The 20,477-nt window shown below is 38.2% G+C and overlaps 1 protein-coding gene across 1 annotated transcript in view; it reads left to right on the top strand.

Annotated features, from left to right (window-relative positions):
* HSPA14 (heat shock protein family A (Hsp70) member 14) overlaps positions 1-17,055 on the top strand; it is a 33,457-nt gene extending 16,402 nt beyond the window's left edge. The window contains exons 10-14 of the mRNA XM_054503172.1: positions 1,208-1,310; positions 12,409-12,621; positions 13,066-13,239; positions 15,926-15,996; positions 16,842-17,055. Coding sequence (XP_054359147.1) covers positions 1,208-1,310; positions 12,409-12,621; positions 13,066-13,239; positions 15,926-15,996; positions 16,842-16,920 — 640 coding nt within the window. The 3' untranslated portion in view covers positions 16,921-17,055. The remainder of the gene's footprint in view (positions 1-1,207; positions 1,311-12,408; positions 12,622-13,065; positions 13,240-15,925; positions 15,997-16,841) is intronic.
* The last annotated feature ends 3,422 nt before the right edge of the window (positions 17,056-20,477 follow it).

The following is a 20,477-nucleotide window of genomic DNA, read 5'->3' on the forward strand; positions in this document are numbered from 1 at the left end:
ACAACATAATAGGTGACTTTGAAGCATAGTGAAAATTTCCAAGACTGCAGTATATATTTTTTTAGGATTCTAGTGACTGTATTTGTTTAAATTCTCTTTTCATCTGTTTAGTTTAGCTTCTTCACTTTCTCTGGGCCTTCATGAAGACTCTAGATCTGCACTGCCCAATAAAAGAGCCACTAGCCACCTGTGGCTGCTTAAATTTAACTTAATTAGGATAACATTAAAATGCAGTTTCTCAGTAGCACTAGCTGCAGTTCGAATGTTCAGTAGTCATGTGGCTAGTGACTGGTAGAAAGGTCTGTTGGACAGCTATACTCCAGATCTTTGAAGAAAGAGTTCAGGCTACAACTCAAAAGATAGAAAAGGCATTGCATTGAATTAGAATCTCTTTTTGGACAGAGTATGTGTATTTTTCTAGTTCCAGAATTCCTTAGGGTTAAGTTTGTCCAAGTCCTCGGTATATATTTGCTTTATTAATCAGTAATTAAGAAGGAAATGAAATTTATAATTTTTCATTAGGGAAATTTTGCCTTTGTCACAAAGATTTCAACCATAAAAGTATGCTTTAATATCTATAAGGATTATAGATATTAATAGATAACAGTATTTTTTAAGCCACTCATCTGCATTTAAGAAGTTCCGTATGAAGATTAGGGAGTACATTTTTCGTGACCATAAATTTTTCTTAAAACTTTGTTATCTGCCAGCATTCAAGTTTCTCAGGGAGTACTGAGGGGCTAAACTTATGTACAACATGGTCTCAAACTGTCAAGGAAAATTATTAGAAATAATTTTTAAAACTTTAACATATAAAAATGGCAGAAACTTTCAAATGATGGTTTGATTAGAGTCAGTAGGTTTATTGTTGGGAATGCTATATGGGTATGTGTTTTTAGATTTGTTATTTTTTGGAAGCTTATAAGTAGACCATAAGCAAGATGGGCTTTCACTTGAATTTGATATTATTTTCATACATATGTAGGTGAATGACCTAGACCCTCCTGTCTCCATGATGTTGCACCACTCTTACTTAATACCTTATTCTTATGGTAAACCTGTCATTCAGAGAACTATCATATTAAGTTTTGGCATTACTCTTCACAAGAAAAAGAAAACTGATATTTGTTTGATTGTACTGAGCCCTGTTTTGTCTTTCTCTTGTCTCTGTGTCTGTGTGTTTCTGTGTGTGTGTATGTGTGTACAGAGCAAGATTTGAACTTCTTTGTTCTCCACTTTTTAATAAGTGTATAGAAGCAATCAGAGGACTCTTAGATCAAAGTGGATTTACAGCAGATGATATCAACAAGGTAATGCTTTTACATTTTTCTTAATTATTTTAGGTGTAGTTTCAGACTTGGAATTTAGGAAATAGCTCTGGGTACTGAAAGAATATTTTTATGCATTTAAGTATTTTCTTAGATTGTGTTAATGAATAAGGAAAAATTGATGAAATTTTGATAAATGGCTCTGGTGAACTCATTTGTATATATTCAGTTTCCTAGCAAAACAGAGTAATTCCTTTCCAGTATATTTTTTATCTGTAAGCATAGACAGAAAGATATTTGAATACTTACTATGTGCCAGGCACTGTTTCCAAGAGTTTTACACATATTAACTTGTTGAATACTCAAAATAACTCTGAGGTAGGCACTATTATTTATCCCCAAGGTAAGCACTATTATTTATCCTAGTTTTGTAAGTGAAGGCACCAAAGTACAGAGATTAAGTAGCTTCCTGAAGATCACACGGTAAGTAGTAGAGCCAAGATTTAATCCAGTATCGTTCCTGTGTCTACTCATAATTAGTATACCAGGCTGCTTCCCGTTCCTTGCTTAGGAACATATTTTTAGACTTTCAAAAAAATTCAAATGTTTAGTATTTTCTTTTTTTTTTCCCCAAAATTATTTCTCTTCATTGAACATACTCTTTTTATACATTTAAAATGAGCCAGGTGTGGTGGCTCAAGCCTGTAATGCCAACACTTTGGGAGGCCAAGGAGGGAGGACTGCTTGAGCCCAAGAGTTCAAGACTAGCCTTGGCAACATAGTGAGACCCTGTCTCTACAAAAAAAAAAAAAAAATTAGCCGGGCGTGATGGTGTGCGTCTGTGGTCTCAGCTTCTTGAGAGGCTGAGGTGAGAATATCGCTTGGGCCCAGGGGGTCAGGGCTGCAGTGAGCCATGATTCGTCCCACTGCACTCCAGCCTGGGGACAGAGCAAGACCCCACTCAAAAATAAAATAAAAATAAAATGTATATGATTTTTAAAATTTTCATTATTGAAGTAGTAAGTATTCATGTAAGAAAATTCAAAATACCAAAAGGCAGCTGTATTTCTAACTCGTATAATTTGTATGCATAGGTTTGTTTGCTAGCTATAGTTTTGTGAGTTTTTTTAATAACAGTTCTAATTCTGTATGTACGGTTTTGAATTTTGCCTTATTTATATAATATAACCAATTTCCCCCCATATTACTATAGTCTTTTTAAACATAATTTGAAATAGATTGCTAATGTCCTAAAAAAGGAAACGCACTGTCAGTTTTTCACTGTGGTCCTGTTGTAGACACATAGGTTGGGTTTTTTCCTCCCCTGTAAGAGAATGATGCCTGTCTTTATACAGAGACGTTTATCATATTTAGGATTATTCCTTAGAGTAGATTGCCAAAGTAAAATACTAGGTCAAGAATAAAAATAGCTTAAGACTATTTATACCTCAAGTTACTTTCCAAAAGAATTGAATTAACTAATATTCCCATCAGCAATATATAAAAGTATACACTTTACTGTAGCCTTGTTGACACTGAGTTATAGCATTTAAAGATGAATTTCCAATTGCCTGTTGAAAAAAAGATCTTTTCACTTTATATTTCATTGGTTACTAGAGGATTTTTTTAAATGTTTATTTAATTTTGTGTCTCCTTGTGTGTAAATTTTCATCTCATATTATTTGCCTATTTAATCATTTAAATCTTTTTTTTAAACTTGTGCAAATATTTTACATAATCGGAATATTAGCCACCATGCACAGCAGTCTTCCTTTGAGGCATTTACTTCGCTGTTTAGTTTTGGTCCTGCTAGGGAGGAGGGTGTTTGACTTACTCTTGATCTTTGACTGTTTCCTCCAGCTGCTTTGCTTGGATGTATGGCAAATATGAAACATACGTTTCTTTTAACTTGTCTATACTTTGACAGTTTTATGTTTTTAGTTTTTTTGATGTCTGCTATGTTGTGACAAATTTTTTTTGCAGTTTAGTTCAATAAGTATATATTTTGTTTTTGTTTTAACACAGTGTGGCAGGCATTTTGCTAGGTGTTTGAAGGCTGGGAGGTGGATTGTGAAGAATGAGGCATGTCGTATGATGGTAGTAAAACAGTGGTGGAAGGTGCATGGGCTTGGAGACAGACCCACCTAAACATGAAGCCTCATGGTTCTAATAGTTCTAGACTGGGCAAAATGCTTCATTTCCTGAGCCTTACTTTCTCTTGTTATGAGAGTGATAATACTTACCTTAGAAGTAAGTATTGTAAGTATAACTTACTCTATAGGATTGCTACAAGGGTTAAATGAAATGTCTGTGGCACAGCCTGTTGCATATCGTGACAAATAAGCATCAGTTTCCTTTCTTAACCAACCGGTCATGAAGCCCTCTCATTTCATTATCTCTCATAGTCCAATTCTCAGTTGCTTGAGTTGAGGCGGAATAGTTTTAGGTTTGAAAATTTTGTTAGAGATTCCCTCTCCAGATGTTTCTAAGACACAGGCTTTTGAGAACTTAATAATATGAAATTGTCTTCTTAGTGTGTTGACCTTGGTACAGTAAGAAAACACCCTCAACTCTCAGCAGTTTTCTGCAACCCTTAGGTTACAGGTGGGCAGCTGCAGGTGGCTGCAGGTCCACTGCTGGGGCTCTTTTCCACTTCTGTTCTAGGACCCAGGCCACAGGAGCAGCTGCCTGGGCCTTCGATTAGATAGGTGCGTGTCAGTGCATTCACATTCAGTGTCACAGTGGGTATGACAGTGGGGCAGAGAGATATACCCCACCTACCAAGTTGTGGGAGTGAGTGGGATGGGTAGTCCTGTTACGGGGAACGGGGAGTGAATGATAGGGATTTACATGTATTAAAACATTTAATCCTCACACAAGCTCCAGGAAGTAGGCGCTTCTATCTCCTTTTTCAGATGAGGAAACTAAGAGGTTTCCAGAGAGTTGAAGTAATTTGTCCTGCAGTCATGAGGCTGGCACTTACATGGTGAGGCAAGGACCGGAACTCAGGCTGCCTGTCTCTATCACCTGTGCTCTTCATGCTTGTGACCATTGCCTTCTCATTTTAGTACGTGGGGTTCTAGTATGAGGAGAGTTTGGCTTTTTTTGGAAGAAATTCTCTCATCTCTTGCTTGAGGGGGACAGGTTTCTGGCCTGAGAGCAGAGAGCCTCAGGGTTCCTACTCTTGAATGTGCAGACTTTTCCCTTCTTCCCCCTTGTTTTCAGCACCATGCCCCACCCTGGTTTGTGCTGTATCTTTGTATCTAAGTTCTATCACTATGTGTTGACGACCTCCCTCCCTGATGTGGGAGAAGGTGCAGGTGGCCACCTGTTTAGGTGAGGGAGCACCTGGGGGTGGAGGCAGGTGCAGCCACTCCACATGTGTACTTTCCAGCCCTTGTGTTTTCACTTCTGTGCTTCACCCTCACTTTCTGTGGTGTTTGGTACCTGGAATCCTATGCATCAGACCACCCTGCCTCTTTTCGGCTATCTCAAAATTGATCTGATTTACCTCTTTCCAGCTTCCAAAATTTGTTGAAATCTCAAACTCAAGATTTCTCTTCCATTTATTTTGCCTTTCTATCTTTACCTTCTTAAATCGTTTTGCTGTCAGCTTAGTGGGCTTTTGTGAAAGGGAGCTTAGATAAATGGATGTGGTTAATCCTTGTGATTTAGCCAAGTTCCTGGGTTCCGTAGCTGCAGTTTTAATAGCTCCATAGTATTTCATTGCATTGATGTACTGTCCTTCATAACAGCCATTCTGTATGTTGGATGTGTATGTTATACAACAGTAACTTGGTGGATGTCCTCAATTTCCTTAGGATAAAATTCAGGAGTAAATCCTAGATTTTAAGACTTTTAGTATTTGTTAAATTGCTCACCAAAAAGTAATTTACTTTCTGAGTAGATGTAAACCTTAATTGTTAACATTGCAATTTTAAAGTTCTCTTTGTTTACAGTTCTTTTTTCAGAGAGCTTTAGAATTATTTTTTTCAACTTACATAAAGTCTCATTTTTTGACACAGTTGCATTGTCTATAAAATAACTTGGGATGATGTAATAACTTATAGTATTTAGTTTCCTAATCACAAAGTTGGTATCTATTCAAATCTTCTTTAATACTTCCTTGTTTTCTTAATATTTACTGTTAAATTATTGCTGAGTGCTATGGGATTATTGCTCTAGATACCTGGTGATTTTGCTTATTTATCTTACATTTTGTCACTTTGTAAACTCTTTGGATTACTGATTTTTAATGGAGTCTTCTGAATTTCCTAGGCATTCATTCAAACTTATTTACTGATTAACCCACAAATAATTATTGAGCACACCTATTCTACACTAGGCAGATTCTAGACACTTGGGATACAGTAGTAGCTATGGCAAAGTCTTTGCCTTCATAGAACGAACAATATAGTGAGGATATACAGGTAATATGAAACAGATAAAATAATGCCCAATTGTGATAAATCTTATGAAGAAAATCAAGCAGGATAAGGGCCTAGCTAGTGACAGAGGGTGATTTTTCAGGTCAGAGTCCCCTCTGAGGAGGTGGCTTTTGATCAGAGTCCTGAATGAAGTGAAGTGATAGAACAAGCCATGTGAATATCTACCAGTGTCCCAAGCAGAGGAACAGCTGGTAAGAGTGTGAGTGGTGCCTGAGGAGCAGCAGGGGGGGTAACACAGGCCGAACTGAGTGAGCCAGGGAGATGGTGGACACAGGTGAGCTTGGCAAGGAAACTAGGGCCCAGACCCCCAGAAGGAGTGCTCAGGCCTCAGTGTGAAGAGTTCACTGTAGATCAATGTAGGGGTCTGGATTTGGGGAGAGGGGTCTGGGCTGGAGACATGATTGTCCACACAGGTACTCTTTAAAGCCATGAAACTGGACAGCTCTACCCACGGGGGAGGCAGAGCCACAATACAGAAGAGATCCCAGGACGGGATCTTGGGACAGTTGCAAGCCAGAAGGGCATCTGGCATAGGAGATTCCAGAGCAGCCAGTGAGAAGGAAGAGAACCAGGAAGACAGGCAAAAACATGTCTTTAAGGAAGGGAGAGAGCAGCTGCCCTGTGATGCCAGAGGTCTAGTAGGGTGAGGCTTAACCTCCTTGAGGATTGACCCTTGGACTTGGCAATGTGGAATGGCTGGTCGGAGCAATTGTAGGGGAGCTGTGGAGATAAATGCCTTACTGGAGCAGGTTTAATATTGAATGGATGGTGAGGTGTTGGAGACAAGTATAGACAACTCTCAAGTTGTGTTACAAGGGCAATAGGAAAATGGGGTGGTTGAGGGTGCTGGGAGAAGATATATCTGTAAGTGGGGAGACATTTCTCTAAGATGTGTCCCTTTTGTTTGAGACTCTGTCCAAAAAAAAATGTAAGTTCTGATCATAGCAATCAAATATAAAACAAACAGAAGCCCAGGCTGGAATGCTGTGGCTCAGTGTCACATCACTGCAACCCCTGTCTCCCAGGCTCAAGCGACCCTCCTGCCTCAGCCTCCTGAGTAGCTGGGACTACGGGTGTGTGCCTTTTTGTATTTTTTGTAGAGACGGGATCTCTGTATGTTGCCTAGGCTGGTCTCAAACTCCTGGGCTCAAGCAGTCCACCCATCTCAGCCTCTGAAAGTGCTAGGATTACAGGCATGAGCCACTGTGCCTGGCCAGAACTTAAATATTTTTGTGAATGCTGGATTCCTTCTTTTGTTCCTTTTATTAGGGGAATACTATGAGACATTTACCAACAAACATTGATTACTGGTAACTGGTTTGAAATAGATTTTATCAGCCAGGCTCAGTAGCTCACGCCTGTAACCCCAGCACATTGGGAGGCCAAGGTGGGCGGATCACAAGGTCAAGAGATCTAGACCATCATGGCCAACATGGTGAAACACCATCTCTACTAAAACTACACGAATTAGCTGGGCGTGGTGGTGCATGCCTGTAGTCCCAGCTACTTGGAAGGCTGAGGCAGGAGAATCGCTTGAACCTGGGAGGTGGAGGTTGCAGTGAGCCGAGATCACGCCATTGCACTCCAGCCTGGCAACAGAGTGAGACTCCGTCTCAAAAAAAAAAAAGAAATAGATTTTTTTTTTTTTTTTTTTTTTTTTGAGACAGTCTAGCTCTGTCATCCAGGCTGGAGTGCAGTGGCACGATCTCGGCTCACTGCAAGCTCTGCCTGTCGGGTTCACGCCATTCTCCTGCCTCAGCCCCCCCAGTAGCTGGGACTAGCAGGCGCCTGCCACCACACCCGGCTAATTTTTTTGTATTTTTAGTAGAGATGGGGTTTCACCGTGTTAGCCAGGATGGTCTCAATCTCCTGACCTCGTGATCCGCCTGCCTCGGCCTCCCAAAGTGGTGGGATGACAGGCATGAGCCACAGCACCCAGCCCCAAGAAATAGATTTTATCATATTGAGAAAGCTCTTTCTTTTCTTTTTTTTTTTGAGACGAAGTCTCGTTCTGTCGCCCAGGTTGGAGTGCAGTGACACGATCTCGGCTCACTGCAAGCTCCGCCTCCCAGGTTCACGCTATTCTCCTGCCTCAGCCTCTTGAGTAGCTGGGACTACAGGCGCCCGCCACCACGCCTGGCTGATTTTTTTGTATTTTTAGTAGAGACGGGGTTTCACTGTGTTATCCAGGATGGTCTCAATCTCCTGACCTTGTGATCCGCCCACCTCGGCCTCCCAAAGTACTGGGATTACAGGCGTGAGCCACTGTGCCCGGCCTTCTTTCTTTTATTTCTTTCTTTCTTGACAGGTTCTCACTCTGTCATCTGTCATCCAGGCTGGAGTGTAGTGGTACAATCATGGCTCACTGCAGCCTCGAACTCCCAGGCTCAGGTGATCCTCCTACATCAGCCTCCCAAGTAGCTAGGACCACAGGCACATGCCACCATGCCACCACACCCACCTGGATAATTTTTGTATTTTTTGTGAAGATGGAGTTTCACCATGTCGCCCAGGCTAGTCTTGAACTCCTAGCCTCAAGAGATCCGCCCACCTCAGCCTCCCAAAGTGCTGGGATTACAGGTGTGAGCCACTGCGCTTGGGCTTTTCTATTTTTAAAGGAGTTTTAATATGAAGTGGGTGTTGTATTTTTGCATATGTATTTTTGGACACCAGTGAGATGATCTTATGGGGTTGTTTATGTGTATCTTAAAGCTATATAATGAATTAATAATTTCCTAATATGGAACTATCATTGTGTACCTGGGATATATCTTACTTGGTTATGAGGAGGTATTCTTTTTTTTCTGTAATAATTTATAATTTTTATATTATTTATGCTAACTGAGCATGAAAGATTAGATGGACCATTTCAGACTTCTCTACCTGACCTATATCGTCTGAACAAACTGACTTCTTTTAACATAAACACTGAAAAGGGTAGCAGTCCTAGTTTTTGGTGGCATTGGTCTAAAGGAGTGCCTTAGCTACTTGGCTCCAACTCATCCTCTCATCTCTGGATGAGGAGCTGTCAGTGGCCTCTTCAGGACCACTGATTATCAGTAGGTCCCAAGTCATCTCTATGGGGAATCAGAGGCATATGATTATCAGGCATCATCTGAACAAGGTGTCTATCATAGACTGAGTGTAACAATCCTGTCCCCTAACCCAGGCTTAGTCCTTTTCTAATGTTTCCTCTCCCCACCTCCCTTCTTGTGTCCACAGAGCATGACTTACTCTTAATAACCTCTTCTAAGGTTGTGACATTATAAGCAGAGGCAGCTGTGTCTGCTGCTTCTCCCTCCCCTCGTCTTCTTTTTTGCCTTCTCTGCCTCTCTCACTCTTACCCTCTTTAACAACTCCTGAGATGCACTCAAAGAAATAGGGAGTTTAATCCATTTTGACTCAGGTGCTTGAACTTACTTAGAAGGCCTTAGAGATGAGACATCTCAGGAAGTAATTAAGGTCAATTGGAGTTACAGGGGTGGGCCCTGATCTGATAGAATTATTGTTGTCATGAGAAGAAAGCTGGCTTTTACCACCCTCCCTCCCCCTCCCACCAAAATGTACCAAAAAAGAGGTCGTGTAAGGACACAGTGAGATGGTGGCCACCTACAAGCCACGAAAAGAGACCTCAGAATGGTCTATGTTGCTGACACCTTAATCTTGGATTTCCCAAAAAGAAGTTGGCTGGGTGTGGTGACACACCCCTGTAGTCCCAGCTACTCGGGAGACTGAAGCAGGAGGATCACTGGAGCATGGCTGGAGCCCAGGAATTTGAGGCTGCAGTGAGCTATGACTGTACCACTGCAACTCCAGCCGGGGTGACAGGGCAAGACTCTGTCTCCAAAAAAAAAAAAAAAGTCAATATTTTCCAAGGTTGTTTTTCTATTTTATTTTATTTGTTTTTTGCATAGCACCACTTATATTTTTTTTTATTTTTATTATACTTTAAGTTCTAGGGTACATGTGCACAATGTGCAGGTTTGTTACATATGTATACATGTGCCATGTTGGTGTGCTCCACCCATTAACTCATCATTTACATTAGGCATATCTCCTAATGCTATCCCTCCCCCCTCCCCCCACCCCACAACAGGCCCCGGTGTGTGATGTTCCCCTTCCTGTGTCCAAGTGTTCTCATTGTTCAATTCCCACCTGTGAGTGAGAACATGCGGTGTTTGGTTTTTTGTCCTTGCAATAGTTTGCTGAGAATGATGGTTTCTAGCTTCGTCCCACAAAGGAAATGAACTCATCATTTTTTATGGCTGCATAGTATTCCATCGTGTATATGTGGCACATTTTCTTAATCCAGTCTATCATTGTCGGACATTTGGGTTGGTTCCAAGTCTTTGCTATTGTGAATAGTACCGCAATGAACATACGTGTGTATATGTCTTTATGGCAGCATGACTTATAATCCTTTGGGTATATATGCAGTAATGGGATGGCTGAGTCAAATGATATTTCTAGTTCTAAATCCCTGAGGAATCGCCACACTGTCTTCCACAATGGTTGAACTAGTTTACAGTCCCACCAACAGTGTAAAAGTGTTCCTATTTCTCCACATCCTCTCCAGCACCTGTTGTTTCCTGACTTTTTAATGATCACCATTCTAACTGGTATGAGATGATATCTCCTTGTGGTTTGGATTTGCATTTCTCTGATGGCCAGTGATGATGAGCATTTTTTCATGTGTCTGTTGGCTGCATAAGTGTCTTCTTTTGAGAAGTGTCTGTTCATATCCTTTGCCCACTTGTTGATGAGGATGTTTGTTTTTTTCTTGCAAATTTGTTTGAGTTCTTTGTAGATTGTGGATATTAGCCCTTTGTCAGATGAGTGGATTGCAAAAATTTTCTCCCATTCTGTAGGTTGCCTGTTCACTCTGATGGTAGTTTCTTTTGCTGTGCAGAAGCTCTTTAGTTTAATTAGATCCCATTTGTCAATTTTGGCTTTTGTTGCCATTGCTTTTGGTGTTTTAGACATGAAGTCCTTGCCCATGCCTATGTCCTGAATGGTATTGCCTAGGTTTTCTTCTAGGGTTTTTATGGTTTTAGGTCTAACATTTAAGTCTTTAATCCATCTTGAATTAATTTTTGTATAAGGTGTAAGGAAGAGATCCAGTTTCAGCTTTCTACCTATGGCTAGCCAAGTTTTCCCAGCACCATTTGTTAAATAGGGAATCCTTTCCCCATTTCTTGTTTTTGTCAGGTTTGTCAAAGATCAGATAGTTGTAGATGTGTGGTATTATTTCTGAGGGCTCTGTTCTGTTCCATTGGTCTATATCTCTGTTTTGGTACCAGTACCATGCTGTTTTGGTTACTGTAGCCTTGTAGTATAGTTTGAAGTCAGGTAGCGTGATGCCTCCAGCTTTGTTCTTTTGGCTTAGGATTGACTTGGCAATGCAGGCTATTTTTTGGTTCCATATGAACTTTAAAGTAGTTTTTTCCAATTCTGTGAAGAAAGTCATTGGTAGCTTGATGGGGATGGCATTGAATCTATAAATTACCCTGGGCAGTATGGCCATTTTCACGATATTGATTCTTCCTATCCATGAGCATAGAATGTTCTTCCATTTGTTTCTATCCTCTTTTATTTTGTTGAGCAGTGGTTTGTAGCCCTCCTTGAAGAGGTCCTTCACATCCCTTGTAAGTTGGATTCCTAGGTATACCACTTGCTATTTATTAATAAAGCTTTTTTGATGTTGAATATGAGAAATTTGAAAAGGCATATTCTGCATTTTCGTTCTCCTGGTATTTACCTGGGATCATAAAATTTTAGAGAAGATTGCTCTTTTTACTTACCTCCAAACAGATCTTTTGAAGATCTTTGCCAAGGAAAACCTAGTTTTTTAACAAAATATCCTACAGCTGATGTTCCTCATGCTCATACCTGAAGATTAATAGGGTATCCCTCATTACTTCATACTGAATGTGAAAGAAGCCTAGCTTTCATCAGGTGGTCTGCTGCCTCAGTGAGTGGTGAGATCATCCATAAAGACTGTGAAATAGGAAGTGGCTATTGATTTCCCTTCTTAGGTTATATATTAATTCAATATTCTGAAGCCCATGGAATCATAAGTGTTCAATGGATGAATCAATGAGCAACTTAAGGGATTTACAATTTAAGGGTACAATTTTATATGAAATTCTTCAGAAAGATTTAATCAGATGGTACCAGCCGCTTAAAATGCAGTTTTATAAATCAGCTCTTTTTCCTCAAGAAATTTAATATTCTTCCATGGTAAAGGCAAAGAAGTTTATGGCATAGTTTTCACTAAGAGAGAATAGCAATATTTGTCACAAAAATGCTTTAAGATTCAAACTTCTTCAAAAAAACTTGGACAGTACAAAATATTGATATATTTTCTATTCAAGTGACTATTTGTGGTTAAGCCTCTTCTGCACAGTATTATGAACCACATATGTAGCTCTACTGTATTTTGTAATAAATGGTGAGATTTCCTCATTTTAAATTTTGTTGTGAGTAAAGAATATGTTAAATATCTATAATATGTTAAATTAAATATATGTTTGTGTATTTATAGGTTAAGTATAACATAACATGTTAATATATAGGGCTTTTTTTGTATTTTATCTTTACATACGATGAAGATGACTCAGTCTATTACACTTAATTTTGAGACACAGCATTCTTCTAAAAGTAAACAACTGAAAATTATTTTTATTCTCTAGGTTGTCCTTTGCGGAGGGTCTTCTCGAATCCCAAAGCTACAGCAACTGATTAAAGATATTTTCCCAGCTGTTGAGCTTCTCAATTCTATCCCTCCTGATGAAGTGATCCCTATTGGTGCAGCAATAGAAGCAGGAATTCTTATTGGGAAAGAAAACCTGTTGGTGGAAGACTCTCTTATGATAGAGTGTTCAGCCAGAGATATTTTAGTTAAGGTATGTTTAGCTTTTCTATACTAGTTAAGGTATGTTTAGCTTTTCTATACTTTACATAAAAATAGTAAATTAATTGCCATAAGTTTTTATACATACCATGATGTTACAATAAAACCTTGTACACTGGCAGAGATTTTAAATTTAGATTTACAATCCTACTTTTAAGGAATGTCTTATATTCTTTTAGTTAATATTTCTCTAACTTCTTAGTTTTTTAGAAAAATAAAAGTTAGGTATAATAATCATAAGCTAATATAGATAGAGGTATGTTTCAATATATTTTTAAATAAAGTGAAGTAGGATTAAGGATTATTTCTATTTTCTTCTCTTTGCCTAGTGTCCTGTTTATCAATAAGGAATATATATCTCATTTGTAATGGGAAGATTTTTTTCAATTGTAAAGATAAATACCAAACAGTATGCACCTTGTTTCCTGCTAACTAGGGTGTGGACGAATCAGGAGCCAGTAGATTCACAGTGCTGTTTCCATCAGGGACTCCTTTGCCAGCTCGAAGACAACACACATTGCAAGCCCCTGGAAGCATATCTTCAGTGTGCCTTGAACTCTATGAGTCTGATGGGAAGAACTCTGCCAAAGAGGAAACCAAGTTTGCACAGGTGAGTACATAAAGTTAGACACATTAAACTGTTCAACTTTGCTTTCTGGATTAGATTCAGTTTAATATCTTAATACAAAATGTGTATATATATATAAAGGACACCTAATACATTTTATGAAGGATTTTATGAAGGCTCATTTCTGAAAATGAACATCTGTGTACTCATTTTTGAAAGAGGGAAGAAATAGGCAGTTTTAATTTGAAAGAGTTCTGGGTATTTAGACTGCTTCTCTGTTGTGCTCTTGGCTTACCTTGGTAGTTAGGTAAGTGGAATGGGAGAATTATATTTTTTGGTTCATGCTGAATGCACATTATTGTGTACATTTTATAGATGATTAAGAAGTTGGCCTGTGATAGCAAATACCCTTTATTTTCTTGGTCAAGCTAGGGTTTCTCCTCAGGTTGGTTTCATTTCTGAGCCCACGACATGGTCTTCCCATTGTGCCATGCTGCCTCTGAGACAAGATAGGTTTGCTTTTTTAAAATACTGCGTGCATATCTTATACTATGTGACCCTCTGTATGCTTTACAAAGAGTGAGGTAGAGCCATGTTGTTTACTTAGAAACATGTCTGAGAAATGCAGTTGCATTAAAACATACAAACACACACACAGACTGCAGAACAGTATTTGTATTACAATGCCATTTGTATCTAAATAAAAAGTCTGGGAGCATGAGTGTGTGTGAGGAGGTGGTGTTTGAGTAGGGGTGCATTTTCAGATATCCAGACATTTATACAGAAAATATCTATAGGTACTTAAACCATATTCCAGAAACTTCACAGTAGGTAAATAAGTTTGAAGGTACCAAGAGGGGTTTTTTGACTTTTGACCCTTTATACTGAATTTTTTACAAACAGCACAGGACATGAGCATGAATTACTTTTATAGTAAAAATTAAATATAGGTAACAAAAAATAATATGCTGTTTTTTTGTTTTTTTTTTTTTTGAGACGGAGTCTCGCTCTGTCACCCAGGCTGGAGTGCAGTGGCACGATCTCGGCTCATTGCAAGCTCCGCCTCCCAGGTTCACGCCATTTTCCTGCCTCAGTCTCCTGAGTAGCTGGGACTACAGGCGCCCACCACCACGCTCATCTAATTTTTTGTATTTTTAGTAGAGACGAGGTTTCACTGTGTTAGCCAGTATGGTCTCGATCTCATGACCTCATGATCCGCCTGCCTCAGCCTCCCAAAGCAGTACTGTTTTTTAAAAAATATATGCACATTCAGAGAAGTCCAGAAGCAGACTAAAAATGCCTAGGTTTTTTGAGAAGACAGGGTGTTTATTAGTAATGAGATATCGTGTGTGTACGTGTACGTGTGTGTGTGTGTGTGTGTGTGTGTGTGTAAAGAGATACATATCTTTAGCTCACATATTTATTTTAATTTTTTTTTTTTTAAGACAGCATCTTGCTGTGTCACCCAGACCAGGGTGCAGTGGCATAATTTCAGCTCACTGCAATCTCCACCTCCCGGGTTCAACTGATCCTCCTGCCTCAGCCTCTTAAGTAGCTGGGACTACAGGCATGCACCACCACGCCTAGCTAATATTTGTATTTTTAGTAGAGACAGTTTCACTATGTTGACCAGGCTGGTCTCAAACTCCTGACCTCAGGTGATCTGCCTGCCTCAGCCTCCCAAACTGCTGGGATTACAGGCATGAGCCACTACGCCTGGCCACATATTTATTTTCTAATTCCAGCAAAAGAGTAATGAAAACACACACATGCATAACATGCCTGGGCTGCACCTCAGACTTACCAACTTGGAATCTATTGGTAAAGTTTTAAAAGCGCTTCCACATGAATTGGTTTGTGTGTGTCTAAGAACCTTCCCATGCACCAGGTTTTTGAACTCAGATGGCAGTCCTAGTATTTCCTTAGCTCTTCTCTCACACTCCCGTTACCTTTTTCTTCACATCCTCTCTGAGACTCCATAGCTGCTGCCACTATATCCTAACTTAAAGATGCCAGGAGGAGCGTTAGCCGCGTAACACTGAATTTGGAAGAGAATCTTTCAGAGTTCCCATCCGTTCTAACCTTATTTTACAAATGAGTAAAACAAGGTACTTAGTAACTTACCTAAGGTTATTAAACTAGAGCTTGGCAAAGCCTAAAGTCACTGCAGAACTCCAAATCTGGTTTCTTGATATACCATTCTTTAGGAAACTGAGGAATTTTATAGTAAATTCATTACCATCTCCTACTTACAAATATAATCTTAGTTGTACAAAAGAGTTTGCCATGTTTTTAAAAAAAGTAGGTGATTTTCCAAGTGTATTTAAAATGCTTGATTTTTTTTTTCAAGTATATATAGAAAGCTTGCCAAATTATAATTTGTGTGTTACTGGGAATGGCTTACTTACCAAAAAAGAAAAGTAGCCTTTATTTTCCAAGACTAATAGTACATCTTAGAAACAATGATTTTAATCTAGGACATGACATTTAGAAGGGACAAATGCATTAGTTATCTTATATGCCCTCCTTCTGGAGGAGACATTTCAAGTTAACAAAGCTTCACTCCTATTCTCTGAATTCTGATTCAGTGGTAGGAGAATTGAAAACTGCCCTATTTTAAAAAGGTTTGTTTCAGTGATAAATAAGCTTTGGTCCTTGCAGTAATTGATACATCAGTTCATTTATGTCAAAATGCTGAATTCTTTTCCTATTGTTCTTGCATAAACAGGTTGTACTCCAGGATTTAGATAAAAAGGAAAATGGATTACGTGATATATTAGCTGTTCTTACTATGAAAAGGTAAAAAAATTAAACTTCTGTTGTTTAATTTGTATCAATTTGATACTTGACCATTTTTTGAGTTTATTGATTTTTTTATTCATTGTCATTCTAGAAAAAACATTAAAAACCTACGGAGGTTTTTATCAGTGAATTACATTTTTTGCCCCCAAAATTAAGTATATCTCAAGTCATTTGCATCTTGAATATTTTAGGAACTCTTTATTTTGGCTATCATCAACCTAAGAAACTGATCTGTGCTCATTTGAGATGTAATTTATCAATTTCTAGTATAATTTTCTATGGTTTATATAACTGTTACTATTTGCCCTATGAAAGGGTAAGTTTCTTTATTGCTGCAGAAAATCTGTAAGAAAAAAAATTTACTAATTAAATTCAGCTATTGCCATTTTCCTAACCACAAGCTATCCATATCACTACGTATTACAAGTAGATCCTTTCCAAATTAAACTTAAAAGACAACTTACTCCATAAACGATACTTAGCAAGAATATAGAATTCATCAGGGTGAGTTTGCCTTGGCCTAAGCTTAAAAATAGCATGGTGCATCTGGAACTTATATAAAGTCTTAAACCTAAGATGTTTGTCATCATGGGTTTTCAAGAAATATAACCATGATCTTAGTGGTCTGGAAGGAAGTTCCTAAGAACAACTAGCTAAATATAACATATGACACTTACTAAATTTACAGACACTGAGATTGTGTTTATTCTTTACATTAATACCCTTCTTTTGAAAATTAAAATTAACCCTTGTTTACTGAAAGCCCTCAAGTAAGTTGTTACAGACTTTATGTTTTTATAAAATGAGCTTATGCAATGTTCTTTAATTTTTTGTCTGTTTAGGGATGGATCTTTACATGTGACATGCACAGATCAAGAAACTGGAAAATGTGAAGCAATCTCTATTGAGGTAGCATCTTAGTGTTTTAGAGAAATCAAGAAGTTTTAAAAACAAGAATATCAACATTTGGTTTTGTGTATAAGTGGTGTTTGTATTAAAATACTTATTCAATGAACTGTATAAACTATGTTTTATTAAACTACAATATATCAGTAAGTGTTGCAACCCTTCTTTGTTTTTGATGTACAGTAACCTCTTATTACTGGGAAATATAAGGAAGTTTTTTTTGTCATGAAGCTGTTAAGAATTAAACTGAGTTGGTTGAAAGAATTTTCTATAACATTTAATTTTAAAAAGTCTTCTATTGATTCTTGTTAGATAACCAAGAGAACAATTAAAAGTCATTGACATTAATTGAAAAAAATTTCAGGACCATATACAAAGTAAGATGCCTTTTTTTGTTTGTTTTTGTTTTTAAAGACAGGATTTTGCACTGCCACCCAGGCTCAAGTGCAGTGGTGGGATCATATCTCACAGCAGCTTCGAACTGCTGGGCTCAAGCACTCTTCCTGCCTTAGCCTCCCATGTAGCCGGGACTACAGATGTGCATCATCACACCTGGCAAATTTTTGTTTGTTTGTTTGTTTTGGAGAGACAGGTCTTGCTATGTTGCCCAGGATGGTCTCAAACTGCTGTCTCAAGCAGTCCTCCCGCCTTAGCCCCCCAAAGTGCTGGGATTACAGGCATAAGTCACAGCCATTTTTTAAGTAAACTGATAAACTCAACAACTAGGAGAGGGGCTTTTACTTTTTACAGTTTTGTTTAGTTTATTTCTTTTCTTCCAACAAACATGTCTTTCTTTTGAAATTAAAAGATCTCTTTAGGGCTGGGCACGGTGGCTTACACCTGTAATTCCAGCACTTTGGGAGGCAGAGATGGGTGGATCACTTGAGGCCAGGAGTTCCAGACCAGCCTGGCCAATGTGGTGAAACCCCATCTCTACTAAAAATACAAAAAATTAGTTTGGCGTGGTGGTATGCGCCTGTAGTCCCAGCAACTCCGGAGGCTGAATCCCTTGAACCCAGGAGGCAGAGGTTGCAGTGAGCCAAGATCACACCACTGCACTGCAGCCTGGGCGACAGAGTGAGACTCCATCTCAAAAAAAGAAAAAAAAAATCTCTTTAGTTTGAAGAGAAGGCTAGCCACATTGTCTGTTTACCAGAGAATATTCACTAGAGACCTGAGATCCTCACTGGGTTCCAGTGAAAACTTATTCATGTTGGCTGCTATGGAGTTAGTTGGTAGTACCCTTCTAAAAGTTTTTAAAGATCCAGAAACCAAACTTAAATTTTTTCATCATTATTTTGCATCAAATTATTGACAGAACCATGAAGAGAATTCAGATATGATTTTTAGTCCACAGAGTCTTTAAATACAGAAGTAGCTTTAAAGGTGTACTCTTTGTCCTAAGTTATTAGTTATTTCTTAGGATCTTTATCCAAAGTCATAGAAAATTTGAAATAAAAGTGATTTTGGTATAAGCAATTCAGTGGTTTCGGAACATAGGAAAACACCAACTGCTGCTAGGTCTACATGCTTTCAATTATGCTTTGAAAAACTGTTTTAGGATTTTATTTTGTGGTTATTGATAGCTTTTAAAATAGATCTGGGGTGCCAAACTATGGCCAGTGAGTCAGATCTATCTCACCCCTGTTTTCGTAGATAAAATTTTATTAGAACACAGTCACACTCTAATTGTATATGTGCTGGCTGTGGTGGTTTTCACATTACAGTGGCGGAGATGAATAGTTGCACAAAGGCTGTGTAGCCCACAAAGCTTAAAATATTTACTGTCTGGCCTTCTATATAAAAAATTGACACCTAAAGTAGATTATTGAAACTTGTAGAATAAAATAACTTCTTCTAAAGTTTTCTTCCATATTTATGTAATGCTTTACTTATTGGCTCCTTTCCCCACTAGATTATTAAGCATTGTGAGAGCAGGTACTCTCAGTCTTAGTCACCATTTTGCCTCGGCCCCTACAACAGTACGTGAGCATAGTGGGTGTTCATAAGTGCTTATCAAATAAATGAATTACGTGGAAGAAAAAATAATGTCATCTTTGTATGCTACAGGACAATGGCCAGTGAGTAATACATCTTTTGTATATTTTATGGTTTGTTTAGAAACATAAGGAAGGAAAGGAATAGCACTGCTGACTTTATTGGTCAGCTTTGCATGTTTGTTTGGTTGTTTTCCCCTAGACTTATCAAATTTGAAATTGTCATCAATAAGTCCTCTACTGCCTAATGAAATTCTTCCACATTTTTTTGTACCCTCAGGTGATAAGTTTTTTCCTTGTGAATTTTTGAAAGATTTGCTGACAAAATTTTCTAGTGTTTTTTTTATTTTTCAAGGTGAAAATAGCTTTAAATTTTTTGTTTGTAAGAATGATACATAGTCAATATAAAATTCAAATTCCAAAAGAAAAAAATATAAAACATTCTTTATTCTACCATCCAGAATAGTAACTATAAAGATTTTTGGTGAGTACCTTGATAATCTTTTCATGTACATCCTAGTTATCTTTGTTATGTCATATGCATGTCATAGCAAAGATAATTGGGATGTACATGAGATACATGAAATTTAAATATATTCATGAAATGTAAATATATTTCATGAAATTTAAATATGTATATATTTAAATGTGGTGGGGAAAGTAGTCAAGTAAGTGAAGTATTACATAAATATGGAAGAAAAGTTTTGAAGAAGTCATTTGATTTTGGAAGTTTCAATAATCTACCTCAGGGGTCAAATTTTTTATATAAAAGGCCAGATAGTAAATATATACATATTTAAACTTAAACACTTTTACCACCAAAAGGTTATGTCAAATTATAGTTTTGCCTGTTTACATCTGACATTGTCTGAAGAACAGAGCCAAATATAAAAATAGGAAGAAATACCTGTGATGTGAAAGTCTTGGAACGTGTCTTAGTTTGGACTGGTATAATAAAGTACCATAGTCTGGGGGGTGGCTTGTAAACATCAGAAATATATCATAGTTCTGGAGGCTGGAAGTCAGATCGGGTGCTGGACCAGGCTGGAAGCGGGGCCGGGTTCTGATGAGGGCTCCCTTTTGGGTTGCCAGCTATCCCTATAACCTCACACGGAGGATAGAGGGCGAGAGAGCTCTGAAGGGTCCCTCTTGTAAGGGTGTTAATCCCATGCATGCAGGCTCCACCTTCATGATCTAATCACCTCCCAAAGGCCCCACCGCCCAATACCATCACTTTGAGGGTGAGGATTTCAACACTGGAATTTTTCAGAGATGCAAACGTTCAGTCCTTAACAGGAGGCCACAAAATATTCATCACAAACTGAAAGCTTTTATATGTATAAGAATTCTTAAAAGTATCCGAGCATAAAAGTTCTATGGGAAAAATCACAGCATCTAAAATGATAATGAGTGACCATGTAATATAATACTGTTATTTGCTTTAATTCATTATCTCATTTTAAAATTTTGATCTCGTCACAATTCCATGAGTAGTTGTACTATGTAGAGAGTAATATGGCATTTGTTATTTCTGTTTTCCAGATAATAGATTCACAGCAGTTAAATAAATTATCC

Source organism: Pongo pygmaeus, chromosome 8 (genome assembly GCF_028885625.2).
Source record: "Pongo pygmaeus isolate AG05252 chromosome 8, NHGRI_mPonPyg2-v2.0_pri, whole genome shotgun sequence".
Classification (NCBI taxonomy): Eukaryota; Metazoa; Chordata; class Mammalia; order Primates; family Hominidae; genus Pongo; species Pongo pygmaeus.